The sequence below is a fragment of the Mycothermus thermophilus genome, assembly GCF_041956435.1.
Source record: "Mycothermus thermophilus strain CBS 625.91 unplaced genomic scaffold VTJ04scaffold_4, whole genome shotgun sequence".
Lineage (NCBI taxonomy): Eukaryota > Fungi > Ascomycota > Sordariomycetes > Sordariales > Chaetomiaceae > Mycothermus > Mycothermus thermophilus.
The window spans coordinates 1,033,369-1,058,132 of NW_027191430.1; the positions used below are offsets into that span (position 1 = coordinate 1,033,369).

The window sequence follows — 24,764 nt, forward strand, 5'->3', positions numbered from 1 at the left end:
CCCCATTTCTGTTCAACGCTTCGTTCACAGCGCTAAGCAAGCCGCAGTCACCTAAACCCGAGAGGCCTCAGGAAGAGATGACGAGGATGACGGCGCCGACAAAACAGTTTCTGATGGGCCGGCCCCGGTCGCCATGGAGGATACCATAGTCTGGGTTTGGGCCTGGTCCTCCCGCATTCCAGGTGAGGGGGGCGGCGACGTTGCCGGGGATGACGGCCGCACATCCTCGCGGGCAATCTCTTCTGCTGGTGCTATTTTCGGCTCAGGCTTGGGCTCAGACTCGCTCTTTGAAGAAGCCGCAGGGTCAGGCAGGACAGTCTCCTCTGCCTTCTGTGTCTGGGGCTCTGGCGATGGAGCGACGACAGCAGCGGGTTGTTGAGTCTCGACCACCTCGCGTTGCTCCTCACCGGTGCTGGCCGTTTCGTCTATCCCCGGGTCAGGAGCTGCTGCAGGCGGCGGCACAACCTCGTCAACCTCCATCGGATCCGGCTGTGCTGGTGATGGTTCCTCAGTCTGTGCTGGATCCTGGGAGTTTGAGGGCGATGCCTCAACAGCCACCTCGGCCGGCCCTTGAGTTTCCTGAGGAGCCTGCTCTACCACGGAAACCTGTGTTTCCTCCTCGTCATCGACCAAGACCGCGTTGTGGTCGACACAGTCGTAGAAGAGCATGAACACACCGCCCTGAGCGAGCACCGTTTGCTCATCGACAGCGTACGCGTCCTCATCGCTCAACCTCCACCATTGGAACTTTTGCTCGTCCTGACTTGGCGTTGACCTGGATTCCTCGCCCTCGTGAACCGTACCTGTCGCGTCGTCCGAGACCGTCTCATTCTTGCTCTCGACCTCGTCAAAAAGCGAGTCCACGTCTTTCTCATCTGACCCCTCATTATCGTTCGCAGTCTGACGGGGGGATGGAGGGATGGGATGTCTCCTGTAGCAGACGTAGTGTCCATTTTCGTGATGTCCCTGATGCGTGACAACCGCGCGCAGCTCGTAAATCGGACCAGTTACCCTCGATGGCCCACGGTCTCCCGCGACCATGGATGCCTTAGGGTCCAAGGTCCATTGTTCCTCGTCCTGCGTCGCTGCTGAGCCCTCCTTCAGGTCTTTCGCTCGCCCATTCGCACTGCCCAGACACCACGGCCCGATGTCGAGAAGCATGGGAAACCTAACCGCCGCTGAGTTCTTGTATAAGTAACCCGTGCGCTCATCGAATGCAGAACGGTTGACGTGGAAGACGAGACTCTGTGGGGGACGAGCAAGCGCAACTTGTTTGGTTTTTGTCGAGGACACCCTCATCTTAGCAGAGATGTTGCACTTTTTGGAGAGGGTTTCCTCATCGAACAAGTCGTCTTCAAGGGCTTCATCAATCGCTTTCAGTCTCTGTTCAAACTCGGGCAACATCCCGGTGCGGGCGATGACTGATTGAACAAGTTTGCGGCACATCAGGAGAGTGCACTTGGGGCATTCGACGTTCTCGATCGGCTCGACCTTGGTGTAGTGGTCCAGGCGCTCATACAAGTCGTGCTGTGGGAGGTCGCCCAGAGTCAGGGTAAGGCAGTTGAAGGGGATCATAGTCAGCCCTTCACAGTATCCGCACCTGACGCAGGCAACGCGCTGTGCAATGAGGCCCTCGAGGGGGTTCCGAAGGGCAAGCCGAGCTTCTGATGAAGACCTGGAGTGGCTAATCATGCTGTGATAGCCGCTGTCATCGCTGTCATGGCTGGCTCGGCTCACCGAAGAGTCACGGTCGCTTCGCTCGGGCTCCAATGTTGGAGAGGCCAAGATTGCTCTCGACGCCTTGGCGATTTCGGTGTCTATCTGGTCGAGGAGTTTCGAGTAGTACTCCTGCGCGTCTTGCTGTTGCCATGTGCTCATGTTCTTAAGGACCCTCGGAGTCCAGAGAGTTCGGCCGTCGCTCGAGGGATTGGTAAGGTCGGCAATGAGATCGCGAAGCGTGTCGACGGTCTGAGTGGGCGACAGTCCGGGTCTTTGTTGCGAAACCGCAGAGAGATAGGCTGGCAGTGGCTGAAGGGACGCCAGACCCTGGAGAATGCTGTTCTGATAGCACGAGTTATCAAGGTTACCCAAACCAGGTGGTCTCCCGATGGTGGATCTGCTTCCCAAGCCAATGCTCGGCCAGCCGCTGAAGCTCTTGCGACTCGCCCCCGAGGCAGAGCTCAAGAATCCCCGTCCGGTGTCCATCCCTAATATTCTCCGCAGAGCATCGCTTTTGGCTTGTCTCGTGGCAGGCTTTGGCGTCGTCCTCATCAATCCCGGGAAGAGCGGGGGATGGATCAGGTTTTCGAGGGCAAACAACAGGCGCGCGGGAACAAGAGTGACCAAGGTATCCCAGAGAAGCTGCGGAAGTGGAGGAAGAGGGCGAAAATGCTGGGCGGTCTGGTATACGATGGTAATGGCGACAACGATAACGGTGAGAAGGAAGCCCGGGTTATCGAGCCGGTTCTTGATCTCGTCGACGTAGTAGTGATGGGGTTGAAAGTCGAAACTACTGCTTCGAGTGCTGAACTGGCTCGCAAGGCGCCTCGCGTCGGAGTTCATTGCGGGAGACGATCAAGGCGAGCGAGGCAAAGAGCAAAGGAGTGGCAGGAATCCAGGCAATGGTTAACCTGGTCCGAGCAAACAGACGAATGGGTGGGATGTTCCCCGGTTCACTCGGCAGACTGGACTGTGCAAAACCCAGACGAATACAGAAATGCCATGCTGGTGACAGAAGAACTGGAGAAGACGCGTCACAAGTACATCAGAGATGGCAGAAGAGCAAAGTCGCGTCGCAAATAGAAGTATGCTCTCTGGATAGGGAGTCCTGATATCGAGCAAAAAATCAGCCAGAAGGGGAGAAGCAGAAATGCAAGAAATGCAGGTGCCCCCGGCTCCGATCCTCCGCAGCGCTTGGCCCCGAAAGGCGCTGGGAACAGCTTGGCTTGATCACTGTGACGAAATCATTGGCCGCCTTGGCTTCCAATGTCACATGCTGTGGGGATGTCTTTCCGCTGTGGGAAAGTGGGACATGGACCTTCTTGGCTCCCACTCCACCAAGAAACGCAAATCGATAAGAAATTTCCCACCTTCTTTGAGCTGCAAGACAGGTGCTGGCGGTGACAGGTCGGTCAATCAGTCAGCAAGCAAAGTTTGAAACCATGGCCAAAGGAAGCATTTCCAAGGGCAAGAAAGGTATGTTATTCATGTCGCACCTTTATGGTTTCTGTATCTTGCTAGAGAGAACGTATCTCTAACCGACCTCTCCTCCCTCCAGCCCCATCAATACACTCCCGCGCCGCCCGCCGCGCCACCTCTCCCAGCATCGACACCGACAAGTCTCTCAAAAATGTCCAACCCCCGCCCAAGTCCCTCAACCAGCGCCCCGCAGTCCTCGCCGCCCACCACACCGGCGGGGTGACCAAGAAGAAGTCGGGCCGCAAGGCCGTCCTCAGCTCCAAAGCTCGGCGGCGACAGCTCAAGAGCATCGACCGCGCCGAGGCCGTCATGGACCGCACGGCCGTCAAGGTACAGAAGAGCATCAGCCAAGCCAAGACCATCAACGCGCGCAAGAAGGCTTGGGACGAGATCAACCGCGAGGCGTATGAGCGGACCGAGCGGCTCAAGATGAGCCGCAAGGCGCTGGCCAAGCTGGAGGAGGATGCGATGGTTGAGGAGTTTTATGCGGATGCTGATGGGAATGTGGAGATGGATGGTACTGAGGGGATGTGTGAGGCATCAGGTGCTGAGGCTGGTGCCGGTGCCGGTGCTGCCGCCGTTGGTGCTGCCGGTGCTGAGGGTTCGGCTGCCACCGGAAGGGGGCTAGCAGGTTCCGCGCATGCTCATGCTGCGGAGGAGGACGAGGAGATTCTCTGAGGCATGGCGGATGCCAGGCAGATGTGCTGCCATATCAGCGTCTTAAGAATCCCCACCCTCATCGGCAGGGCATCTTCAACGCTCCGGCCCCAAGCCAGCGGTCAGTGTGCCAGGTCCTTGAATGTCTGGACCCTTACGACCATTCCAGCCCAAACCACTCTGGAACTGCGCTTTCTGAACAAGCACCATGTGGCTTATCACCCCTTAGATGGACAACCGGGGGAGGTGAGACTGCAATGTATAGTCGATGGGCTGGAGATGGGAGCTTGGGTGGCTTGTCGCATCATGACTGCGAGGCAACAGGCCACGACCCAAGGTCGACACAATTCACTTTCACAGAGCGAACAGCCGACCAACTCCAGGTTGATTGCCCAGGAATGGTTGACTTTGGGGGAGATGGAAACACGAGAATCTACTGTCTACTGAGGACCAACACACATGATCAGGTCTTCTCAGTAGGAACCTTGAGCTAGGGATGAGTGTCAAGTATGACCTGTGGGCAGAGGAGTCGGATCATGGAAATTCTCAGATAATTGTCAATTGAACATCAAACAAGGTCCTTCATTGGCATGGCATCAACTAGACAAGAAGATACCAGTAACCAGGAGTTGTTGGAAGTTCTGAAGTTCCAAGTCACCATGACCAGGCAAGGCATGGAATCAGGTGTAGCAACGATATCTTATCCATGCTGTGCTATCTGCTTTTATCCCTGATGAACGGTCTCTTTTTCTCCATACGCTGCTCCATTCTGAATAGCTTGCTCCTGCATGTCTGTCTTGATGTCCAAACCCCGAAAGAAAAGAAGGTAAGAAAGACAAGAAAGTCAGAACAGGGAGAAGAAGAATAACACAAAAAGGAAGACCAAGGACAAGCAGTCACAGGAAACCAAGAAACATTACGGGTATACAATTCATTCCTACTCTGCTACAGCTACTCCTTCTGCTCATGCCAACACCCACACGTACCTACTCCACATTACCACGCACAATACGCTCACTCTGTCCTATCCTTCGCTGTCCAATTCACACCTTCAAATGTTGCCAGTATTCTGACCGTCCACCGAAGCCGCCAGACCCCCGGTCAAATACTTCATGACGGACGCAATGCTGATGGTCTGCTGGCCGCGCTGCGCGGCCTCGGCAAGCTGGCGATAAAAGCCAATGTTGTTGTCGATCTGGGCAGCCTCCATCCGCCGCATCTTGTCCATTTCGTTCCGGAGGACTTCGTATCTCTCCTTGAGGACCTCAATCTCGTGCTTCTTCCGCTCGCGGTAGCGGCGAGCTGACTCACGGTTGCGCTCGAGACGGGCGGTGCTCCTAGTGTAGGGCTTCATGTCCTTGGCCGTGTTCTTCTTGGCGGTCCTCTTAACGCCGGCCCGAGTGGCGACCTTGCTGGTGGTGCGTGTGGCGCGTGTGGCCTTGGGAGCGGGCTCGGGATCAAGGAAGGCCTCGTCCTCAGAGTCGGGGTCCGGGTTGTAGTTCGAGCCGGACCCGGAGGAAGAGGGAGTGTACTCAACCTCCATGGGAGTCTGGGTTTGGGTGCTGGTGGGAGTGGCAGCTGACTCCGGAGTAGCACCCAGCTCCGGGGTGGTTTCATCGGAAGGAGTGGTCAGGGCAAAGCTCTCGGCGCGGTCATACTCAGCTCTGTTGTCCTCGGAGACTTGATAGTCGGAGATGCCAGACTCCGGGGTGAGAGGCGCAGGATGGCCGGAGCCAGTTTCAATGTTCGAGTTGGCCTGGATAGTCGTGGGATTCTCGGGGGCCGCCTGAACGGGGAAGCCGGGCAGGTCGATGCACTGGTCCGGAGGAACATTGCCATTGTTCTGGTTCAGGAGGAAGGCGAAGTCCATGTACGGGTCCTGCCAGCCGGCATCCATCCCGAGATTGTTCTCGGCGTGGGCTAGATGGGAGTTCATGTGTGGAGCAGAAGCGCCAGACATGTCGTCCATGTTGGTGAAATCGTTGAAGTTCATGATGGAAGTTGCTTGGATGGTGCTAATGGCAGACTAGCACAGAGAGCGACAACAAGTGTTGGATATTGAAAAGATAAACAAGTGCAATGAGAATAAACAGAGTCAGATAGGAAGGGTGGGAGTGGGCAAGAAAACACCGACTGCTGTGGATAACACAAGAAGAGACCAAAAGGTCAGAGGTCAAGTTTTCGCTGGGAAGACACTGGTATATATCTCTGGACTTCTCTCGCCACAAGAAGGCACTAACGCTGTGTGATACGATGCTCCGAAGTTTTATAAGGTGAATTTATACCAACATGGCGCGAGAACTGGCGGTGCGGGGGAGAAGATACGACAACATTGTCTGAAAGTTTTGTTTTGTTCAAGTTCAAAAAGGGAAACCGTTTCTGGTCATTGGGCAATGAGTCTGCGGAGAAAGCGACGACTGCCTATCAAGAGATCCGACGACTCCAACAGTTCTTCCTCCGAGTTCAGAAGTAATGGCTGCCTTTTTGGTCTTTGAGAACCTGGAAGGTCTGGGGAGCAAGCCACCATTCGAGACACAAGGGGGGTTGACAGTCTTCATAAACCCACTAGGTCAAGTGATATTTGTTTGATTCTGGGATTCATCCCAATTCTTGAGAATGATAGCTGATGGCCCATTGACGTTAGATTGATGAGGACATACGGGCTGCTGATTGCAGAAGTGCACTGTGCTCTGAAGTGGGAGACAACAAGAGGCTCTATTCGTCAAGGAATTGACAAGAGGAGCGGAGTGTTCTTGCTGGGTGTCTTCCTTCCGCCTCCTCGTTCCGTTCACATCGGTACCAGGCACATCCTTGGATAGCAGGAAACTGAAGTGGTCTCCTCCGTCTGGCAGGAGATCTGGACATTCTCCCATGAGGTTCATGTTCCCCTTGAGACCAATGGAGGCATCCATCATCAGGAAGTAATGGGACTCTCCACATGGGTATCCTAAAGTACGGGTGCCTTTTCCAGGATCCCAGCGACAGAAATTGGCATTTGAATTATACTCGTACTTTTCAAACCTTTGTGTTGATCCAAAGAGCTTCATATTGAACTCTGCTCTGGCAAATAAGTCCTTTGAAGTGGTTGAGAGAGCCCCACTCAATTAAGAGTCTTGGCGCGCCAAACGCGTCTGCCCGCCAAAGTCGCGTCTTGGGCAACTCCCTCGAACCCACTCCAACTCCAGCAACAGCATCAACTTACTTTTGGTGACCGCTCAGCTTTCGACCTCCACCAAGACCTGCAATCCAAAACTGCAGTCCAGTTTTACACAAATCAATACGAACAATCTCAATCCATCTTGATCGCCATGGATCAACAAATTTCCAGTCCCCGAATCACTTGCGCCTACTTGAACTCGTATGTCGGGAAGAATGTCACCATCGTCGGCAAGGTGATCCAGCTTCGCGGCGACGAAGCTTTGATCGACGCCGATGGCAATATTACCGCCCATCTGAACCGGGTGAGTCTCCTCGACTGCCGCCTCGCCGGGATCCCTTCCGTGAGCCCGAGCACCGAATGCTAACATCCATATTCCCTGGGTGCAGGAAGCCCACCTTGCGCCCGGTCACGGCGTTCAGATCATCGGAAAGGTGAACCCGGACCTATCAATTAAGGTCCTCAACTCCATCGACCTTGGAGAGAACGTCGGTACGTAGCCCCGCCTTGACGATGACCTTTTCCGGATATAATGTCATCGGACGAGCATGTGACTAAAGTTCGGATAGACTTCAATCTCGCCAACACAGTCGTCGAGATCTCCCATCAATATCGACACCTCTTTGCCTACGACTGAGCGGGATATTGACATGCATCTCGAGAAAACGCCTGGGTAGTTGGAATTCCGCCGAACCAAAACGACGACCTAAACCGCAGAGGAAACCCATCGACACGGGAGGCATTAGAGAATACGTGCCTGGCTTGGATTAGGGATGCCTGGAAGCTAGAGCATGGGTGTGGGAAGGAGACCATCGGTCGACCGAATTTGTCATTGGGAGTGTCTATGGCCTTGAAGGCACATGTTGACCTACAAGAGCATAGAACCCTGGAAGAGGACAGGGGCAGAAGAAATGCATCCCGCACGGCCTCAATGGCACGAGAGTGGCGGGAGGACAGAAAGAGGGATAGTACGAGCAATTCCATGGCATTTTTGACATAGTAACGCATCCGAGGAAGTACCTATCTATATGCCTAGATACAAACAACGTGCGGTGCAATCTTGGGGTCTACAAGCCCCTATCCATGACTCGTCGCCAGGCCGCATCCCATTAACGTCTTGAGCCGTTGTGGATTAGACAAGGCAATCCAGGCCTCCACTCAACGGGCGGCGCCTCTCAAGATAACGACTAGCACTCGTTCAGACAAAACCACCATATTCCGTACTTGGCCGAACTCAGGCTCCCCGCGGCCCGGTCCTAAGCTCCTCCTGTCTCACTCGCCACCTCCTCGTACGAGTACACTGCTGTGTAGATACCCACCCAGCAGCACCCCCTCCAGATAGAAACAGGAGAAAAGAACACCACGCGCACTCCATCAAATGATGATGCAATCACCCCTCCAAGCCAACAATCCCCAATACGGCACCAACAATGCTCACCGGTGAGGAGCATCCCAACTATCTGACTGAAATTACAACAACAAAAACAAACCATCCCCCGGGTGCGGGGGGGATGTGTCAGCAGGCATTCGTCTAAAGAATAATATTGGTAATATCGACCATCAAAATGATGTGGTGTTGGTGGAGTCCGTCTCAACTACATTTTCTTTCAGTCTACGTAGGCACACCATTCGCCCCTACTCGTACTGTTCATGAGCCTGATATGGTACTTGAAGAAAGGTAGCTGAGGTAAGCAGCACATGCCCCTATGGTCGGACGACAGAACCGTGCCTTTCCGAGTGAACATGCCTTCCTACACCCAGGTTCCCGAACAGTTTCCGGTTCTTAGTGTTTTGAGCTCTGGCTGCTGCCGGACAAACTTGGTTGGCACCCATCCATGAAGATGTTGGAAAATCTTCCTGGGCTTCGTTGAAGTTGTTCCCTTTGGAGTGGAAGTGAACGGAGGCAGATGACAAGAAGACTGAGTGGTTTAGTTAAACCAGGAGGGAACATTTGAGTAGACGTTGTACAAGTAGGTATTTACCTTGCCTGTCCCAAGAACTTGGCTTGCTTCTTCTTCCTCTTGTCTACACCTCCGTGTCATTAGCTTAACTCACGTCTACTTTCTCTACACGATCTTTCCTTCGTTGTCTCTTCTACGAGAAATAAATCATTCACACATCTACTATTGGACACTGAACTTGGCTAGTTCTTCTCTAACTATTTTATTGATTAGAGGACCATACCATGGTCAACTACTCCTAATTTTTATCAGGACTTCATGTCCATCACACTCATCAGAACCATCAGCCCGCTCTGACAGGCATCCCAACCAATGCCCCCAGAGATAACAAAGAAAAATTAGAAATCGTCGTCGACAGGATGCGGGACCCCAATCATCCATGGCCCGCTATATGCAACACAAGAAAAACTACCAGGAAAAAACACAACAGTAGACCGAGGTTGATGCAATCCTTACTGTAGTATAAACACAGCCCACCCACCCCAACCTGTTCATGAAGAACAACGCCAATCAACTCCAAGCCTCATCATTCCCCAAACAGACAGAGAAAATTACTTTCTCCCCTTCTCCCACCCCGAAGTAGAAGCAGCAGCGAGCTCCCTCGCCCACTCTTCCTCCTCCTGGCTCATCTCCTTCCCACCGCCGTGCTGCTGCGGCTGCTCCAACGCGCCGCCAAACCTCACAACCCCGTTCTGTTTCCTGCCACGCCCGCTCCCGCCGCTGCCCCGGACCACCGGCGGGCTGCTCGGCAGGACAAAGTCCTCGCTCAAGAAGCTGTTGAGGTCCCTGTCGAGGTCAAAGTGGGAGCTCATGTCCCCGTGGTCGCCGCCGCCCGCCCCCTGGAGAATCTCCGTCAGCGTGGCGGTCAGGGGCGAGTTGAAGTGCATCATGAGCTGGTCCGCGTCGCTCGTGTCGATGAAGTGGCCGTCATCGATGCCGGCGCCGCCGCGGCGGGGCGTGCGGCGCTTGCTGGCGCTGGAAGGAGGGTGGAGGTATTGCTGTCCGGACCGCGGGGTTTTCTTGGTGGGGGTTTCCTGAAGAAGGTGTGCGGCGAGGACCTGGCTGGGGGATTTCATGCCGGAGCGGATGGAGCGCGAGATGCTCCTCGTGATGGGGCGGTGATTGGGCGTCGGCCGGGTGGGGGTTTTGAAAGGGTGTTGGGCTGCCGACTTGGGCGGCGGAGTCGAGGGCCGGCGGGGAGGCGTGCCGAAAAGCTCCTGCTCGAGATCGTCATCATTGGCGACAGGAGTGCCTGGACGCTGGATATGAGTATCGTTCTCTTTGCCCTTCGCCGGCTTCCCGTCTTGCAGGGCAGCAGGACCTTGGGCGCTGTTCACGGGTAGCTCCCCAAGAGTCTTGGGCGCCCCATCCCGCCGCGGTGACGGGAACAACAATCGCCTGGTGCTCGAAAATTCATCCTCGACTCGTATCGGGCTGTCGGCGGTCCCGCTACCACGCGAGTGTGTCGAGCCCGGGAGGCGGTGCCTTGGGGAGCTCCGGAAGTTTAAAGGATTTTCTTCAGTCGGCGGCATGCCCTGTTGCGGCAGCTGAGACCCATTTGCTGTCGGCAGGTCGCTATCAAGTGGCCCGAACGGGTCGGTGGTCAGATAAGCCTCCGACGTCGGGTTCGGGTTTGTGTCGTTCTTTGCCCGCGATTTCTTCGACTTCGAGTTTGGAGCCTTCTTCTTGCGCGGCTGGTTCAGCCGGGCCGCATCCTTATCCCACCTGTCTGGTGGCCGGTGAACCTTGAACTTGCCCAGCCAGATACCGCATGGGTTGCACAACAGAGTCTCCATCCACTTCTTCTTGTCGTCCATCGGGCCGAGATTCTTCTTCACCATTCGATACTTGGACACCTGCTCATTCTCGTCCCTCTCCAGCACTTCGATCATGGTCACGCATCCCGGCTTGTCTGAGAACTCATGGAATTCAGGAACGCCCTCATGGTCCTGTGTCCAAATCTTCCGCCACGTCGGGGTTTCGATGGCTCCACAGTTGCTGCAGAACGGTGGCGGGTCTCCCTTCTCGATGGCGCTCTGGAGCTTCTCCTTGATGGACTGCTTCTTGACAAAGTTTTTGCTGTACCGAGGAGGGTCCGGATCACTCGGGGGGCAAGGCGGCTCAGGCGGGGGCATCCGGGGCAAGGTCAGCATCCCTTCGGCCCCGGGTTCCCGAGCTGGCGCCGTCGGCATTGTCGCGCTGGGGGCCGGTCGGCCCTGCGAAGCCGGTCGCGAGGAAGATCCTGCCGCGGGAGCACCATCGCCGGGCAATGTCGCTTCCGGTTCTGGACGTTGGGGGATGGGCGCCGGCCGCGCCGGAACCGGGAGCGTCAGCTGAACCTGGGGCTCGACACGATCATTTCCAGGACCAGTCTCCTGGGGCTGAGGCGCCGGTTGAAGCGCGGGCTGGGAAGGCGCGTTGTGCTGGGACGCGTTACCCTGGGCCGCGTTCGGCTCAGGCGAGGCCTGCGGTGGTTGGGTCTGACTCTGCTCGTATGTGGGCTGCGCCGGCTGGGAAGGCAGCTCAGGTTCCGACATCAGTGGAGGTGCGACAGCATCTGACGTGTTGAAAGGGCGGTTCGGTGGCTTGCTGAGCATTGGCTGGGCCATGCTCGCAGACAACTGTTTGTTCAAAGCCTTGAGCTTTCCAGTTGGGTTGTAAATGCTCTTCGTCGGCAGCAGCTCCGGAGGACCGGGTGTCACTTCGTGGAAGGGGAACTTGGTGCCCTGCTTTTTGGTGGGATTCGATTTGCTCATAGTCCGGGCTGGGGGTTCAGGCAACGAGCGTTCCATGGTGTTCTCCCTTGAAAGGGGGGGCAGCATGTCCTCATCGTCAAAGATGTCATCAAAACCACCGCTCATGAATCCCGAATCCAACGGCGGCATAGGGAGGGTAGGAAGGGTAGGACTAGACGCGGGTGGGCTGGACCGCAGATACGCCGATGGCCGGGGAACCGGCGGGGACGAGTTGAGATCTCCAGTGCTGTCTTCCGGTGAGTATCCGTGGTCGGGTGACTGTGCGTTCGAAAGGGCAGGAGACCTGGCATCGGTTGGCGGGTTCTGGGCCATCGGCGGCGTGTTGGCCATAGACTGATCTATACTCAGCGTGGAGTCTGTCCTAGGGAGGATTTCCACTGGCCTCCGTTGCTTATGTGGCAGCAATGCGCGGTCAGGAATCGGGGTTGGCGCTCTCGGAACGTCCTGGAGGTGATTGGCAACAGGGCCGTCAACTCCAGAGCCAACCGGCCTCATGGTGCGCAGCGAACCAGATGTGCTGGCTGCGACCCTCAAAGACTCCGGGGCTGCGCCAAACGGAGCAATCGGGCTGTACTCCGTCCTCGTAACGGTCGCCCTCTTCTTCGGCGGCGCCTCGTCGCCATCAGTGGCTTCCTCGACCGCTGATGTATTTCCAGTTTCGAGGGGCCGCTTCCTCGGGCGGCCACGAGGCCTACCAGTCGGTTGCTTGCTGCGGGATCTCGACCCAGGACGTGACTGTGACTGAGATGGACGAGGTTGCGATGTTTGTTCCATGGTCTGAACAGGCGGCGGGCCGGCTGGTATTGGTGCATTGCTAGCAGAACTCTGTGGCCGAGGAGGGATGGGCGCAACGCTCTGTGACCTGCTTATCGGGGGGATAGGAACAGGCGGTAAAGAGTTGGGAGGCGGTATGCTGCCCGGCCGCGAGGGCTGTTGTTGCGGCGGCTGTGGAGGATGCCCCTCGCTCCGCATCTCGATGGATCGGTTGTCTGTAAAGGATGTGTTATACTGGCTGAGCTGCGCAGGGGGCAGAGCTGGCGAGGAGACGGTACTCGTGTTGCCGGCTCCCATCATCGGAGTGGACTGGATGAATGAATTCCATTCAGATACAGTCTCGGACGGCATCGGAGCTATCCTTTGGGGGTTGACCGGCTCTGGCGCAGGGCATTCTGGACGCATCGGCATCCTGGCAACCGCTGCAAACTTCAGCTTCACCTCAAGGGTGTCACGACTCCCGCTGTTCAGGAGTGCAAGGAGGTTGCGGGTCACGCGCCCAGTGACCAGCTGTTGCTGTTGAGACCCGCGCTGCGAGTCCATCACCCAAGACAACATGCCATGCCCAACCAGGGGCACATCGGGCTCGGAATAGTCGTACGCATAGACGCTGTAATCGTTCTCCTGTTGGTTAAGCAGCTCCGGACTGCTCTGGGTGACTGCCTGCAGGCAGGTGCGGAGGTCGACGACGCCAATGGTGGTCTTCTCATCGAGCTGCAATGTCTGGATCTGAAGGATGTGAGGCCACCTGGCCAGGCAGTGCACCTGGTTCTCGCGGTCGAACGAATAGTGAACCTTAACTGTAGCCGAGATCGGTTAGGTCATCGACGAACACGGGAAAAATCTGAAATCAATGTCAGGAAGACTCACGGCCCATTGGCCTCGACTGCATATTCAGTTCATCGGTGCCAGTAGACTGTGGTGCCGGTGGATGGACTGCCGCGGGGGCCATCCACGGACTGGAAGCTGTCGCCATGGTGGGCGATGGCCTCTCGTCGTCGGAAATTCGAAGTAGTGGATGATGAGAAAAAAGCGGTCAGAGTCGGGGGTGAAGATGAATATAAAATCTGGAGAAGGCACCGCGTTGTCTGGTTTTGTTAGAATCAGTCGAGGAATGACGAGGTGAAGGTGAGAATTGGTGAGGGGAAAAGTGAGGGATTGAGTGAGAATTGGAGAGATGGAGTTGGTTGGTGAGGTGGTGAGGAGGAATTGAATGGGTCGGCCAGGGTCGAAGGGAGGCTGGCGGTGGTTTACATTCTCGGTGCGCGTCTGGAATGGCGCGTCGGTGGGTCCCTGGCTCGCGACAGGGCCAGGGATGGTCCGTGTGTCCCGAGGAACCGCGCAGCAGAGATGGGTGATGGCGAGTAAAAGGATGAAAAGAGGTACGAGTTACATCTCGAGTACTCGAGGTATCAAATTGTCCACTTACAACATGATCGTGATATCATTCAAGCTCATGGTGTTGCTGTCTTTGGAGATTTCCTCTTCGAGATGGATCGCGGTCGGGCGCGGTGGTGGAGCTCCGGGTCGAGATGGAAAGTGGGTCGCCGTTCACGCGTCTTGGCAGTTTGGCGCTGAGCAGGTGCGGGAGGCTGCGGACGCGAGGTGGGGCGGAGGAGCTGGGTGTGGGGTCCTCCGGCTTGCTCCGTGCTTCAGGTGATCTGCGCCGAGGCGCCAAGACCCGACGGCCCGCGCTTCCAGAACAGCTTGTCAGTCCCTGGCTTCCAACAAGACAAGTGAACACAGCCTTCAAAAAGTCCGTTGCCCCCCTCGATGAGACCTCGGAAGGCCAACCTTTTGAAATGTGGTTTAAGAGAAACCCACGGGGGAAAAATGCGCAGATTCCGGGGTTATCGGTCTCCTATTTATACCCCGCAAAAAAGCTGATCCTTGGCCGACTCGGCTCACCTCAGGCAGCAGTCCCCCGCCCCAACTTGAGAGCTCTGGTGGGTGTTTCTGTATCTGTATATCGTTCTTTGACAGTGGAGGTTCATTCAATAGAGCTCGCCTGATAAAGGATGTTCCCATCCATTCCGTCTCAACCCACGCATGGTCTTTGGCTCCCGTCTCATCCATCACCTCGCAACCCACACCGCCCGGATCCCATGTTTGGGCGCTTTTTTCAACCCCTTTTCAAAACAGAACACCACAGTAACCAACCGCACTAAGCACACATTCCAAATATCAGTTCCACATAGCATCCTCCATCCTTATTAAACTTCCACTATATTACAAATTAAGCTGTTACGGAGTAGAATTGAAATTTGCGCATAAATCACTGAGCGGTGTTTTCACAATACCCTTCATCCTCAACATTACGCCTGTGCGATGAACATCCAAGTGCGTGGGCTTCTCCCTTGCATGGACCCCAACAAAGTCAGATCTAGCTTCTCCACCGCCGTCAACTTGACTCTTCCCGTCGGCGACGAAAAAACCCGAGAAACCTTCGCTCCTTGACCTCTACCTTGTACGGTCCCAGCGGAAACACAGGACGCACCTCATACTGTCCGGCATCGCCCCCACCTGAGCTGGATCCTTTTGTGCTACTAACTGAGCGCCACTTCCGTTCAGGAATCTCTCCCAGTTTTGTACTGTCTGACGAGAAGGACAGGATGGAGATCCTCTTATCGGCGTTGTTGATTTTGTTTCGGGGAGCAGGGGTTGATATTCGCGGATTATTTGGGGTTGTCGCAGTGTCTTCCTCGATGACCTCGGAGATCTGGATTTGAGGGATGCTCTGTGGTGTCTGCAAAGGAGGTGGGGTTTCGGGCTCCGCTTGTTGCCGACGTTTATGAGAGTCTCTTTTCTTCTTGCGCTTCCCATTCCCGTCATGCTTGGTGGCCTTGGCAGGCTTTATAGCTTTTGGTGTTTTTTCTGCAACCGTTGTTGACTGAACCGATGAGACTTTGGTTGGCTTCGCGGATGATTTTCTTCGATGCTTGGATGGGGTTGTCTGAGTAGAGCGTTTCGGAGCTTTGGACATCTTCGAGGCATCGGATACCTTCGACGATGCCTTAGATGCTACAGAGACCCGTGACCTGGAGGGTGTGGCCCCTAGCCGACGAGAGAGACCATCGATGGTCCGGATTGCGTCAATTCTCGAGGCATTGGACAATGCCATGAGCGAGTCGTAGTCCAAGTCCACTCCATTTCCCTTGCTGGAGAGACGAAGTAAATTCGCGATGGCATCTCTCAGGCGTTTCAGGATGCGATCTAGAACTCTGATAGCACGGGCTGTTACGCAAAGGGAATGTTAGTAAAGTGCGGAGGATGCTCCTCTTCTCTAACACCATGTGACATGGGTCGCCCACCGTCGCCTTTGCTAAGTCGGCTTCCGGCTTCAGATACCCGGGAGGAGTAGGTTTGCTCGATCAAGGATCGGTCCCGCCGGAGAGACTTGCGTAGCCGAGAAGGTTGTGTGCCGCTTTCATTCTGGCCGCCTCGGAACGCCTTCAATAGCGAGATGCAATTCGCATATACGTCAAGGAGTGCTCGAATGCCGTCGCCGAACGACATGGCTTACGTGATGATGGTGATCTACGAGTTCGAAGGGCGTCTCTGTTCCAATGCTGTGCTGTATGTATGTAGGTACATAGGTCGTGTAGTTGGGCTTCCAGCCAGGACACTGTCACTGACTCAGGCAATCAAAGCTTTCAGGGCTGAGATGCGGGGTTCCCGCCGTCGTTGGCCGCCGTGAAAAAGCAACCTGGAGCTTTCAAAGCTCTGAGTGGATGAACCACAGAAGAAGGATTTCTCTCTTCTCACTTTCAGGTTCGCCACCTCTGGGACCGTTACCCGCCGAGCTCCTCGGCCCTGTGAAAAACCAGTCAATCGGATCCAACTTACACCAATGGCGCACATGGCACTGGAGCTCCCGTTGGAGGTTTTTTTTGGCGATTCGGAGGTTTCCCGACACTGCGGAAGCGGGGATGGCAGGGCGAAACGCGACAGGTACAGGTGGAGTGTGGCCCGCATTGCGAAGTCTTGGCGAGCGATGATGTCGCGTCCCATGTGGGGCTGGCAGGCACCCTCGGGTCCACACCTCAGTCAAAGCCACAAGCCGATGCGCGGCTCGGCAGACCAAAGACGAAACCTGCATCTGTTCAACATCACACTACGGAGTACCTTCTTCTGCTTTCCTTCACTCTTTCAACACCGATGGATGGCCTTCGACATTTTGCTGTAAGAAAATAAACAGCCCAACATGCGGATATCAACAGCCACGGCTGTCCCCGCCGTCCTGGCACTCGCACTCTCTCTGCTCCCGACAGCGAGCTGCGCTGGTGTCCCACACCCCGAGCCCCGGTTACCTCATGATACTGCCGCCGCAGCTGCTCCTCCCGTCGAGCGCTCCGGCCCCGTCTTCCCGTTCCTAAGATGGCTTCGTGACAGCGCCGTTGAGGCCGTCTTTGGTAAACCCTCGTCGTACAAGCCAAAGACTCGGCAGCCGCCCGCCGCCACCATCCGCTCCCGGTACCGCAACGACGTCGTGATCCGATTCAATGTCACCACTTCAGAGGAGGAGGGCGCCCTCGCACGGGCGACGGAACAGATGCTGTTAGATGTCTGGGCCTTCACGCCTGACTTTGTGGATATTCGAATGGCCAAGGATGATGTGCCCTCTCTGCTCTCGCTGCTGCCTAAGTCCTTGGAGCCGTCCGTCTTGATTCCGGATGTGGCCGATGCCGTGTGGGCGACGTTTCCGTCAGCAGAAGAAGACGGGTTGTCTGTGCTCCTTGAATCGAGTTTTGCGGCCTCTCGTAAGGCGCGGAGGCCCGTGGATGGAGTGGGGGATATTTTCTTCCAGAACTATCAGCCCTTATCGGTATGTTAGGACGGGTTGATCCCTCTTGTGCCTTCTTTCGTACTTACGCTTCCTGCAGGTGATCGAGAGTTGGATGCGGTTGTTGGAAGTTATGTTTCCGTCCATCGCGAACTTGACCAGTATCGGCAAGTCGTACGAGCGCAGACACATCTATGCCTTGCGCGTAGGTGCTGGTAGCAAGGCCTCAGATTCAAGCAACCCCCGCAAGGCGATTCTTGTCACGGGTGGTGTCCACGGCCGAGAGTGGATTTCGACGAGCACCGTCAGCTATCTTCTTTGGTCGGCCATTACGCTGTACGACAATGAGCCCTTCATTACCAAACTCCTCCAGGAGTTCGACATAATTTTCATCCCCGTCCTCAACCCTGACGGCTATGAGTACACCTGGCAAACAGACCGTCTCTGGCGGAAGTCGAGACAGCAGACCAAGGTTCGCTACTGCCGCGGCATGGACCTTGACCACTCGTTCGGTTATGGCTGGGACGCAGTCGAGCGCGATACCGATCCTTGCTCAGAGAGCTATGGCGGCGAGAAGCCGTTCCAGGCCACCGAGGCGTCCCGGCTGGCCCATTGGGCCAAGAACCAAACCCAGAGCGGAACCCAGATCGTGGCGCTTCTTGACCTGCACTCGTACTCGCAGCAGATCCTTTATCCTTACGCTTACACCTGCGCGGTCGACCCGCCCAACTTTGAGAACCTCGTGGAGCTTGCTGTAGGCCTTGCAAAGGCTGTCAGGCTGTCCAGCGGCGAGAGCTACACAGTCTCTTCTGCGTGTCAGGGGGCCGTTCAGCTGGAAAAGGGCACAAGCAACTCTCTCACGCGTCTCGAGACGAGCGGTGGAGCAGCTATTGACTGGTTCTTCCGTATGTTTCCTCTCTGTTCATCTCTTGCTTTGGATACGGGCTAACATCCTTCGCAGACAAGCTCAAGACACGATACAGCTACCAGATTAGGTTGAGGGACACCGGCAGCTACGGATTTTTGCTCCCCCCTGACCAGATCGTTCCGACGGGAGAAGAGATGCTGAGCATGCTTAAGTACCTTGGTGATTTCCTCCTCGGGAACAATGGGATCGAGGGGCCGTTCCAGCAACGCCCATTAGGGAGCGGACATGACCTCAGGAGGAGGAGATGAACTAGCAAGGTGTGCGGAATGGGGGAAGTCAGCGCTTCGGAGTGACAAAGTTGAATGGGTGGCTTTTTGTCTTTTACATCATGGCGAACGGCGTTTTCCGGGATAAATGCATGTACATAGGGGTTTGTTCAGGTTGGATCAACGCAAAAAAGTGTATGAAAGCTCGTCAGAAGAGGAGTGGTTTGGAGACCTGCTGCTCCTTGTGTCGAACGATCGGACTTCTCTTGAATAGGAGACATTTGCATACTAGCATCTTGGGCCCAGCATGAAACGGCCACAAGGACAGACAGACAGCCTTGCCACCTTTACACTACACGCACCAGAACCAATGGTGCACTGGATCTCTTGGGTATCTTTCGAGTTTGCCCAATCTTTAAGAGGCAGGCTCTCGAGCTGACAACGCACCTGCAACAGGCCACTTCTGGTTCAGGTCTTGCGTTTCTCGGACTCAGCTGAGGCAGACAGGATGGATGGAGGGCAAGGCTGCTCTCTCGGCCTCTATCCTTTTCCCGAGCCGGAATTGAAACCATTGCCCACCTCAAACACACAATCAAGGAGTTCATGAATGAAGTCATTCCTTAGCCCTGTGCCCCGGTCTGTGTCATTCGTAATCGAGCCTGGACCAGAGCTTCCAGTGTTTTCTTCACTTCGCCTGCCCCTGAAATAGGGCCTTGGCAGCGGGGGAGGCGAGCAGATCGACGCGGGCAGGGAGCACTGCAGCGGGCTGTTGGGATTCCGGAAGAAGGCTAGCGGAGAAAAGTGGGGGCTCTAGCGCTCAGCCGGGAAAGAGCTGGGACCAAGGGCCCCCAGCCTGATCCAACCTGGAAGGAAAAGACCCACGTCGAACCCACCTGCTGGGTTTGGTCGGGATAGGATTGGCAGCAGCAGGAGCGCCTTGCTTCGGCCATCCAGCGCAAGGCCATTCGCAGGCCATTCGGTTGGGCCTGTGGGCGACCTTCTCCTTCTGCTGCTGCAACATCCATTCTCGACGCCGCGACCGCAAGCAACAGAACCTGACCTGCAAAGTCCTACGCACAACCTAGCGCAGTGCTGCAGGACTGCCGTCGTCAGCGTCTGCATCTCTTTCAGCGTTGTGTTTTTGTATGTACGCTAGGCACCTGAAGCACCCGTACCCGGACGGACACGGTGCTGCATCGATTCGTCTGTCTATCACAAATCCAACGCCAACTGGATCTCGCCCCGTCTCATCAGCCGCAGACACCTCCCCGGGTCTCCCGTCGACATCACCGCCCACTCGTCGTCCACTCGTTTGACCAACAAACCGCACACCACCTGCCCACCACCACCCACACGCGCAGACACTTATCATAGCGCCGCCGCCCAACCAGCCCACCCTGTTTGCAGCCCTGCAGCTGCAATCAGCATTTGTCTGGCCTCTGCGCCCGCGGCTCCGGCTCGAACCCCGTCTCTCGTGTCCTGTTGTCTGTTCGAGTTACGCGCCCCGACGACATCAACTCAACCGTCGCTTCATCTGAACCGTTCCTATCCCGACGACGAATACGACGACGACGAACCCATGGATTGTGACGATTGATCCGAGCCGCCACCATGCCTTTCCTGCGACGCCGCGGAGTCATGGCCAGCGACAACGACATGCGGCGGCATTCGCTGTTTGATGCTGTGTCTTTCTCCAAGCCGCCACCAACCCAACAGCCGCAATCCGGCTCGACCACAGACCTGCCGACGTTGGAATCGGTAGCGGAAGACCTTTTGCCGACGCCTCCTGCCCCGTCTCCTCCAGAACTCCCTCGCGACAGCGTCTCCTCAGTGCCCTCCAGCCATGGCGGCCTACCCGCCATCATCGAGCCCTCCGGCAGCCCCGGGACTCAGACCACGTCCGACTACTCTCAGAAGCATCGCCGTTTCTCCATGCTGAGGTTCCGTAACGCCTCCGACTCTCAGCTGGCGGCCAAGGCGAAGCTTCACGCTGCCGCCGAGAAGCCACCACCCATGCCGCGACGTACGTTTCCAGTTGTTGCTGTTACATTGGCTCCGCGTGCGACATAAATGTGTATCCCACCAAGTTGAATGCTAACACAAGCTGCTGTAGCCCCTGAGATCATCACCACCGCGCCAACCTTCAACGAGAATCTTGTGCCCCGCAAGAAGTCATCTCGAATAAGTTTCGCTGCGAGGTTGCGTCGGTCAGGGGAGCACCCGAGACCGGCAGATTTCGACGGCACAAACGGGAGGATCTCTGGCCACGAGCTCCCACATCGGATACCTGAGCATAGCGTGTCGTTTGACGAGCCTCATCGGCCATCATCCTCGCACATCAACCTACCACAATTATCAGGAGACGAACGTCCTCAAGGGTTAACACTGCCGTCCACCCGGTTGTCCGAGTCTTCTAGGTCAGACGCCAGTTCAGGGGAGAGGGCGCCCGGGAGTGCCGCAGCAAACAACGCCCATTCCATATACGCGACGACGAGCTTCTTCAGACTAGCACGCCGCAGAACCAGGCAGCCAGAACCGTTGTTCCCAATTGCCCATTTACAAAAGAGCAAGACGTCCTCAGCAGACAACTCGGCCATGTCCAGCTCGTCGTTCCTATACTCGAGCCCCGCGTCACCAGACCAGTCAGCATCTTCCGTTGCTTCTCGTGGAGGCCAACTGACGCCAACCCAATCAAGGGCACCATCTAGGAATGGAATGACGACTCCGCCTCCTCCGAACAACGCCATTGCCGCATTGGCCAAAGCGACCACATCCCCTGCTACCGCGCTCTTCCGGCCAAGCTCACGACAGTCTGGACAATCCTCCCCGACCCGGAGTCATGTTCATAGGAGAGGTAGGTCCTCGACTATGAGCTCCTTGGGAAGGAACTCACCTAGAGAGTCGGAAGACCATCTGGCGCCTCCAACTTCAAGGACATCCATCTCGACGGGCCGCAAGAGCTTTAGCGACCTCCTAGGGCTCAGCAAACTCAGGCAGACCTCTGACATGATGTCGCGTCAAGGAACAATGACTCCAATGACGGGAGGCTCGAACGCGTCCAAGAACAACTCTATCCAATTGCCTCGGGAATCAGTCACTCTGCCAGAGCGTCGCGAGGACGAATCGCCTTCCAAGTACCTCGAGCGGCTGCTTGGGGTGGTCAGCCGAAGTCAGGTGGCTGCGGTGTTGTCCAAGAACACAGATGCCTTTTCGCAAGCCGTGCTCAGGAGTTACATGCGCAGCTTCAAGTTCTTTGGTGATCCCATGGACATGGCGCTGCGGAAACTCTTGATGGAGGCAGAGCTGCCTAAAGAGACGCAACAAATCGACCGCTTTTTGCAGGCGTTTGCCAACCGCTACCACGAGTGCAACCCAGGTATCTACTCGACCCCGGACCAGGCGTATTTCATTGCCTTTTCCCTCCTTATTCTGCACACAGATGTGTTCAACAAGAACAACAAGCACAAGATGCAAAAAGCGGATTACCTCAAGAACACACATGGCGAAGGCATCTTTGATGAGATCCTCGAGGTGTTTTACGACAACATTACCTACACCCCGTTTATTCATGTCGAGGACGATGGCGATGGTGACAGGCTCGGCCAGAAGGGGCGAAAGAAGTCGATCTTCCCACACCATGCTCCAGATCCTTCTAGGAAAATCACGAAGGAGCCTGTGGACCCCTACACCCTCATCATCGACGACAAGTTGGAGCTCCTGAGGCCCAATTTGAAGGATGTGATGCAGATGGAAGACCCATATAATTACCTCGGAACGGCGAAGTCTCTCAACATGAAGGAACTCCAACGAACGTTCTTTAAGACAGGTGTCTTGCAGATAGTTTCGCCAAGATCCCGCCCGGATGCCTTCATGTCTGAGAAGACAGCGACGAATCCGGAGCAGGCACACCCAGGAATTGTCGACATAAAAGTCACCAAGGTCGGTCTGCTTTGGCGGAAGGATGCGAAGAAGAAAAAGACGCGGTCACCGTGGCAAGAATGGGGAGCCATTCTCACCGGTGCTCAGCTCTACTTCTTCCGCAACACGGCATGGATCAAGTCGTTGATGCACCAACAAAAGGAGCACCTTAAGAAGGGCAACGAAGGCGATCCGTGCATCTTCAAGCCGCCACTGGATCAGTTCAAGCCGGACGCCCTGATATCGACAGAAGGCGCGGTGGCATTGGTCGACTCGAGCTACACCAAGCACAAGCACGCCTTTGTCTACGTTCGCCATGGAGGCTTGGAAGAAATCCTCCTGGCAGAGGATGAAGATGAGATGAATGACTGGTTGGCCAAGCTCAACTATGCTGCGGCGTTCAGGACGTCAGGAGTCCGGATGCGTGGTGTCATTGGGGGCAATCTCGATGGACAGAACCGGCGCGCCATCCGGGGATCCAGTAGCGGGAATGTTGAAGTCATTCAAACCCCTTCGGGTGAGGTCACGGTCACGCGCAGCCGCATCGACCACAAGATGGCACAAGATATCTTGACAGCCCGGCGGGCCTTCATGCGTCAGAAGATTGCGGAAGCCGAGGAGAAGCTGAAGGAGGCCGAAGCGACGCTTGAATCACAATTGCGCAACTCGAGGCATCTCCAGCTGCAAGCACCCATCTTACCCAAGACCAGGGAACAAATGCTGCTCTCGGCAGCACGCATGGCGGCACAACTGAAGTGGACTCGGATGGAAATCTGGAAGCTCAAGTGCCACCGCGATATCCTGCAGATGGATCTCGATGAGGAAGCAAAGGCGCTCGGTCTGCCTCCGGAGGAGAAGGTGGATGCTGCGAAGAAGGCAGCTGCTGCCAAGGATGATAGGTCGAGCTTGCTTACGGTACAGCCTGTGTCGAACCCCCGTGCTTCGGCACATCTCTCGCTGAACGACACGGCCTCCACCATCACGGCCAGGCCAGCCGGCGAATCCTCGCCGGTGGCGGAAACGTTCCAAACACCGCCAATGACTGCAACCGGGGAGGAGCCCGCAGACGTTCCAGGCACTCCTCTCGATGCCCTTCACGCCAGAAAGCCATCTGTCTCGGGTACGGTGGGATCTGAGATCTCGCTGCCGCTCAGCCTGGGTACCGAAGCTGGTCCTTCGACCTCCCCGGCGAAGCAGCCGTTTGAAGGGCCCGACGATGACGCGGACGAGCGCGAGCTGCTGGAGCAGGCCGGTCTGCTGAAACCCGAGATTTCGCGGACTTCGAGTCATAAGGCGGCGCCCGGCACAGCGGAAACAGAAGAGACGCAGGAGCAGCAACCGCAGCGCGAGCGCCGGTCAAGCGGCACCCGTGGAGATCGGAGCAAGATCCGCCGCAGCCTGCACCGCACGCTCAGGGAGGGCGCCGGTCACATCTCCCATCACCGTCACCGCAGAGCTAAGGACTCGACCTCGACCGCCACCCTGCCTGACGATGCCTCGGATGTCCTGCCCCGTGGATCCGGCCAGTTCGTGGTTCACGGAAAGAAGGCCTCCGTCATCACCTTCGGCAACGAGCTGCAGCAGAGCCTCACCGCTGAGGATCGCATCCGCCAGCGGCTGCAGCGGGAGAGCTCGGCGGGCAGCCACGCCGGCCCTTCGGAAGCGGGCAGCGACTTCCAGTCCGTGTTAACGTCGGATCGCGAGCATCGCGGCTCGGCTGCCAGCGCAAGCACCGCGACAGCGAGGAGCTTTAGGGAGCTGCATAGGAGGTATTCGAGCGCGCAAGCCATGAAGTCGGGAAGCAGCAGTGGCCATCTGGGCCTGCCGTCGGATGACGACAGCGATGCGGCCGTGAGCATCTCGGAAGGTCGCCGCACCCCGCTCCCGCCTATTGATGTCGAGGACGAGCCGGAACAAGAAACGACACAACACGACACGGATGCGGAGGAGGAGTTTGTTGACCTCAGCCCGTCGACGAGTAGGGAGAACAGGAACACGGTGTTTTACACTCCCGAACCACCGGCGTCCCCCGTCGAACCGTCGGCACCGCAAGACAGCGGCGATCGTCCAGAGGAGAGAGATGATCACCCTGCGCCGGAAGGCAGCGATCGGCTCCCGAGTCCGCCGCTTCAGTCTGTCAGCGCTTGATGAATGGCACTGACGACTTACACTCCTCTTTTTCTCTCACTCCCTCCACCACAATTTTTCAGGTTTTGTTCTTCCATTTTGACAAATGGAAATGCCTCTCCTTTGTTTTCAAAACATACGACTGTTTTAATGTCACTCTAACGCGTGGGACGGGCACGGGATGTAAAGGAGAAGCAAAAAAGACGGTGCGGCCTTGCGAACCCTTGAAAGGAAAGGGGAAAATGTCCGGCGTCGAGAGTACGACGACGAATTCTTCATGCCTTTCTTTTTTTTTTTTT

The 24,764-nt window shown here is 56.3% G+C and overlaps 9 protein-coding genes across 9 annotated transcripts; 5 read left to right on the forward strand and 4 right to left on the reverse strand.

Annotated features, from left to right (window-relative positions):
- Nucleotides 1-51: 51 nt before the first annotated feature.
- Nucleotides 52-2,562, reverse strand: VTJ04DRAFT_6085 (uncharacterized protein; the record flags this gene model as incomplete). Its single annotated transcript, XM_069364269.1, has 1 exon — nucleotides 52-2,562. One exon carries the CDS (start codon nucleotides 2,560-2,562, stop codon nucleotides 52-54), a length of 2,511 nt encoding a protein of 836 aa, XP_069218112.1.
- A 599-nt stretch (nucleotides 2,563-3,161) lies between these two features.
- Nucleotides 3,162-3,876, forward strand: VTJ04DRAFT_6086 (uncharacterized protein; the record flags this gene model as incomplete). The annotated part of the gene is made up of 2 exons (XM_069364270.1): nucleotides 3,162-3,195; nucleotides 3,278-3,876. The coding sequence occupies 2 exons, from the start codon at nucleotides 3,162-3,164 to the stop codon at nucleotides 3,874-3,876; spliced, it is 633 nt and encodes a 210-aa protein (XP_069218113.1).
- A 21-nt stretch (nucleotides 3,877-3,897) lies between these two features.
- VTJ04DRAFT_6087 (uncharacterized protein) lies at nucleotides 3,898-4,302 on the forward strand (the record flags this gene model as incomplete). Its single annotated transcript, XM_069364271.1, has 1 exon — nucleotides 3,898-4,302. One exon carries the CDS (start codon nucleotides 3,898-3,900, stop codon nucleotides 4,300-4,302), a length of 405 nt encoding a protein of 134 aa, XP_069218114.1.
- Nucleotides 4,303-4,906: 604 nt separating this feature from the next.
- Nucleotides 4,907-5,848, reverse strand: VTJ04DRAFT_6088 (uncharacterized protein; the record flags this gene model as incomplete). The annotated part of the gene is made up of 1 exon (XM_069364272.1): nucleotides 4,907-5,848. The coding sequence occupies one exon, from the start codon at nucleotides 5,846-5,848 to the stop codon at nucleotides 4,907-4,909; it is 942 nt and encodes a 313-aa protein (XP_069218115.1).
- A 1,315-nt stretch (nucleotides 5,849-7,163) lies between these two features.
- On the forward strand, nucleotides 7,164-7,649 carry VTJ04DRAFT_6089 (uncharacterized protein; the record flags this gene model as incomplete). Its single annotated transcript, XM_069364273.1, has 3 exons — nucleotides 7,164-7,316; nucleotides 7,402-7,504; nucleotides 7,582-7,649. 3 exons carry the CDS (start codon nucleotides 7,164-7,166, stop codon nucleotides 7,647-7,649), a joined length of 324 nt encoding a protein of 107 aa, XP_069218116.1.
- A 1,875-nt stretch (nucleotides 7,650-9,524) lies between these two features.
- On the reverse strand, nucleotides 9,525-13,479 carry VTJ04DRAFT_6090 (uncharacterized protein; the record flags this gene model as incomplete). Its single annotated transcript, XM_069364275.1, has 2 exons — nucleotides 9,525-13,303; nucleotides 13,374-13,479. The coding sequence occupies 2 exons, from the start codon at nucleotides 13,477-13,479 to the stop codon at nucleotides 9,525-9,527; spliced, it is 3,885 nt and encodes a 1,294-aa protein (XP_069218117.1).
- Nucleotides 13,480-14,904: 1,425 nt separating this feature from the next.
- On the reverse strand, nucleotides 14,905-16,019 carry VTJ04DRAFT_6091 (uncharacterized protein; the record flags this gene model as incomplete). Its single annotated transcript, XM_069364276.1, has 2 exons — nucleotides 14,905-15,737; nucleotides 15,815-16,019. 2 exons carry the CDS (start codon nucleotides 16,017-16,019, stop codon nucleotides 14,905-14,907), a joined length of 1,038 nt encoding a protein of 345 aa, XP_069218118.1.
- Nucleotides 16,020-16,707: 688 nt separating this feature from the next.
- On the forward strand, nucleotides 16,708-18,462 carry VTJ04DRAFT_6092 (uncharacterized protein; the record flags this gene model as incomplete). The annotated part of the gene is made up of 3 exons (XM_069364277.1): nucleotides 16,708-17,328; nucleotides 17,387-18,191; nucleotides 18,248-18,462. 3 exons carry the CDS (start codon nucleotides 16,708-16,710, stop codon nucleotides 18,460-18,462), a joined length of 1,641 nt encoding a protein of 546 aa, XP_069218119.1.
- Nucleotides 18,463-20,031: 1,569 nt separating this feature from the next.
- Nucleotides 20,032-24,486, forward strand: VTJ04DRAFT_6093 (uncharacterized protein; the record flags this gene model as incomplete). Its single annotated transcript, XM_069364278.1, has 3 exons — nucleotides 20,032-20,443; nucleotides 20,534-21,062; nucleotides 21,129-24,486. The coding sequence occupies 3 exons, from the start codon at nucleotides 20,032-20,034 to the stop codon at nucleotides 24,484-24,486; spliced, it is 4,299 nt and encodes a 1,432-aa protein (XP_069218120.1).
- Between the last annotated feature and the right edge of the window lie 278 nt (nucleotides 24,487-24,764).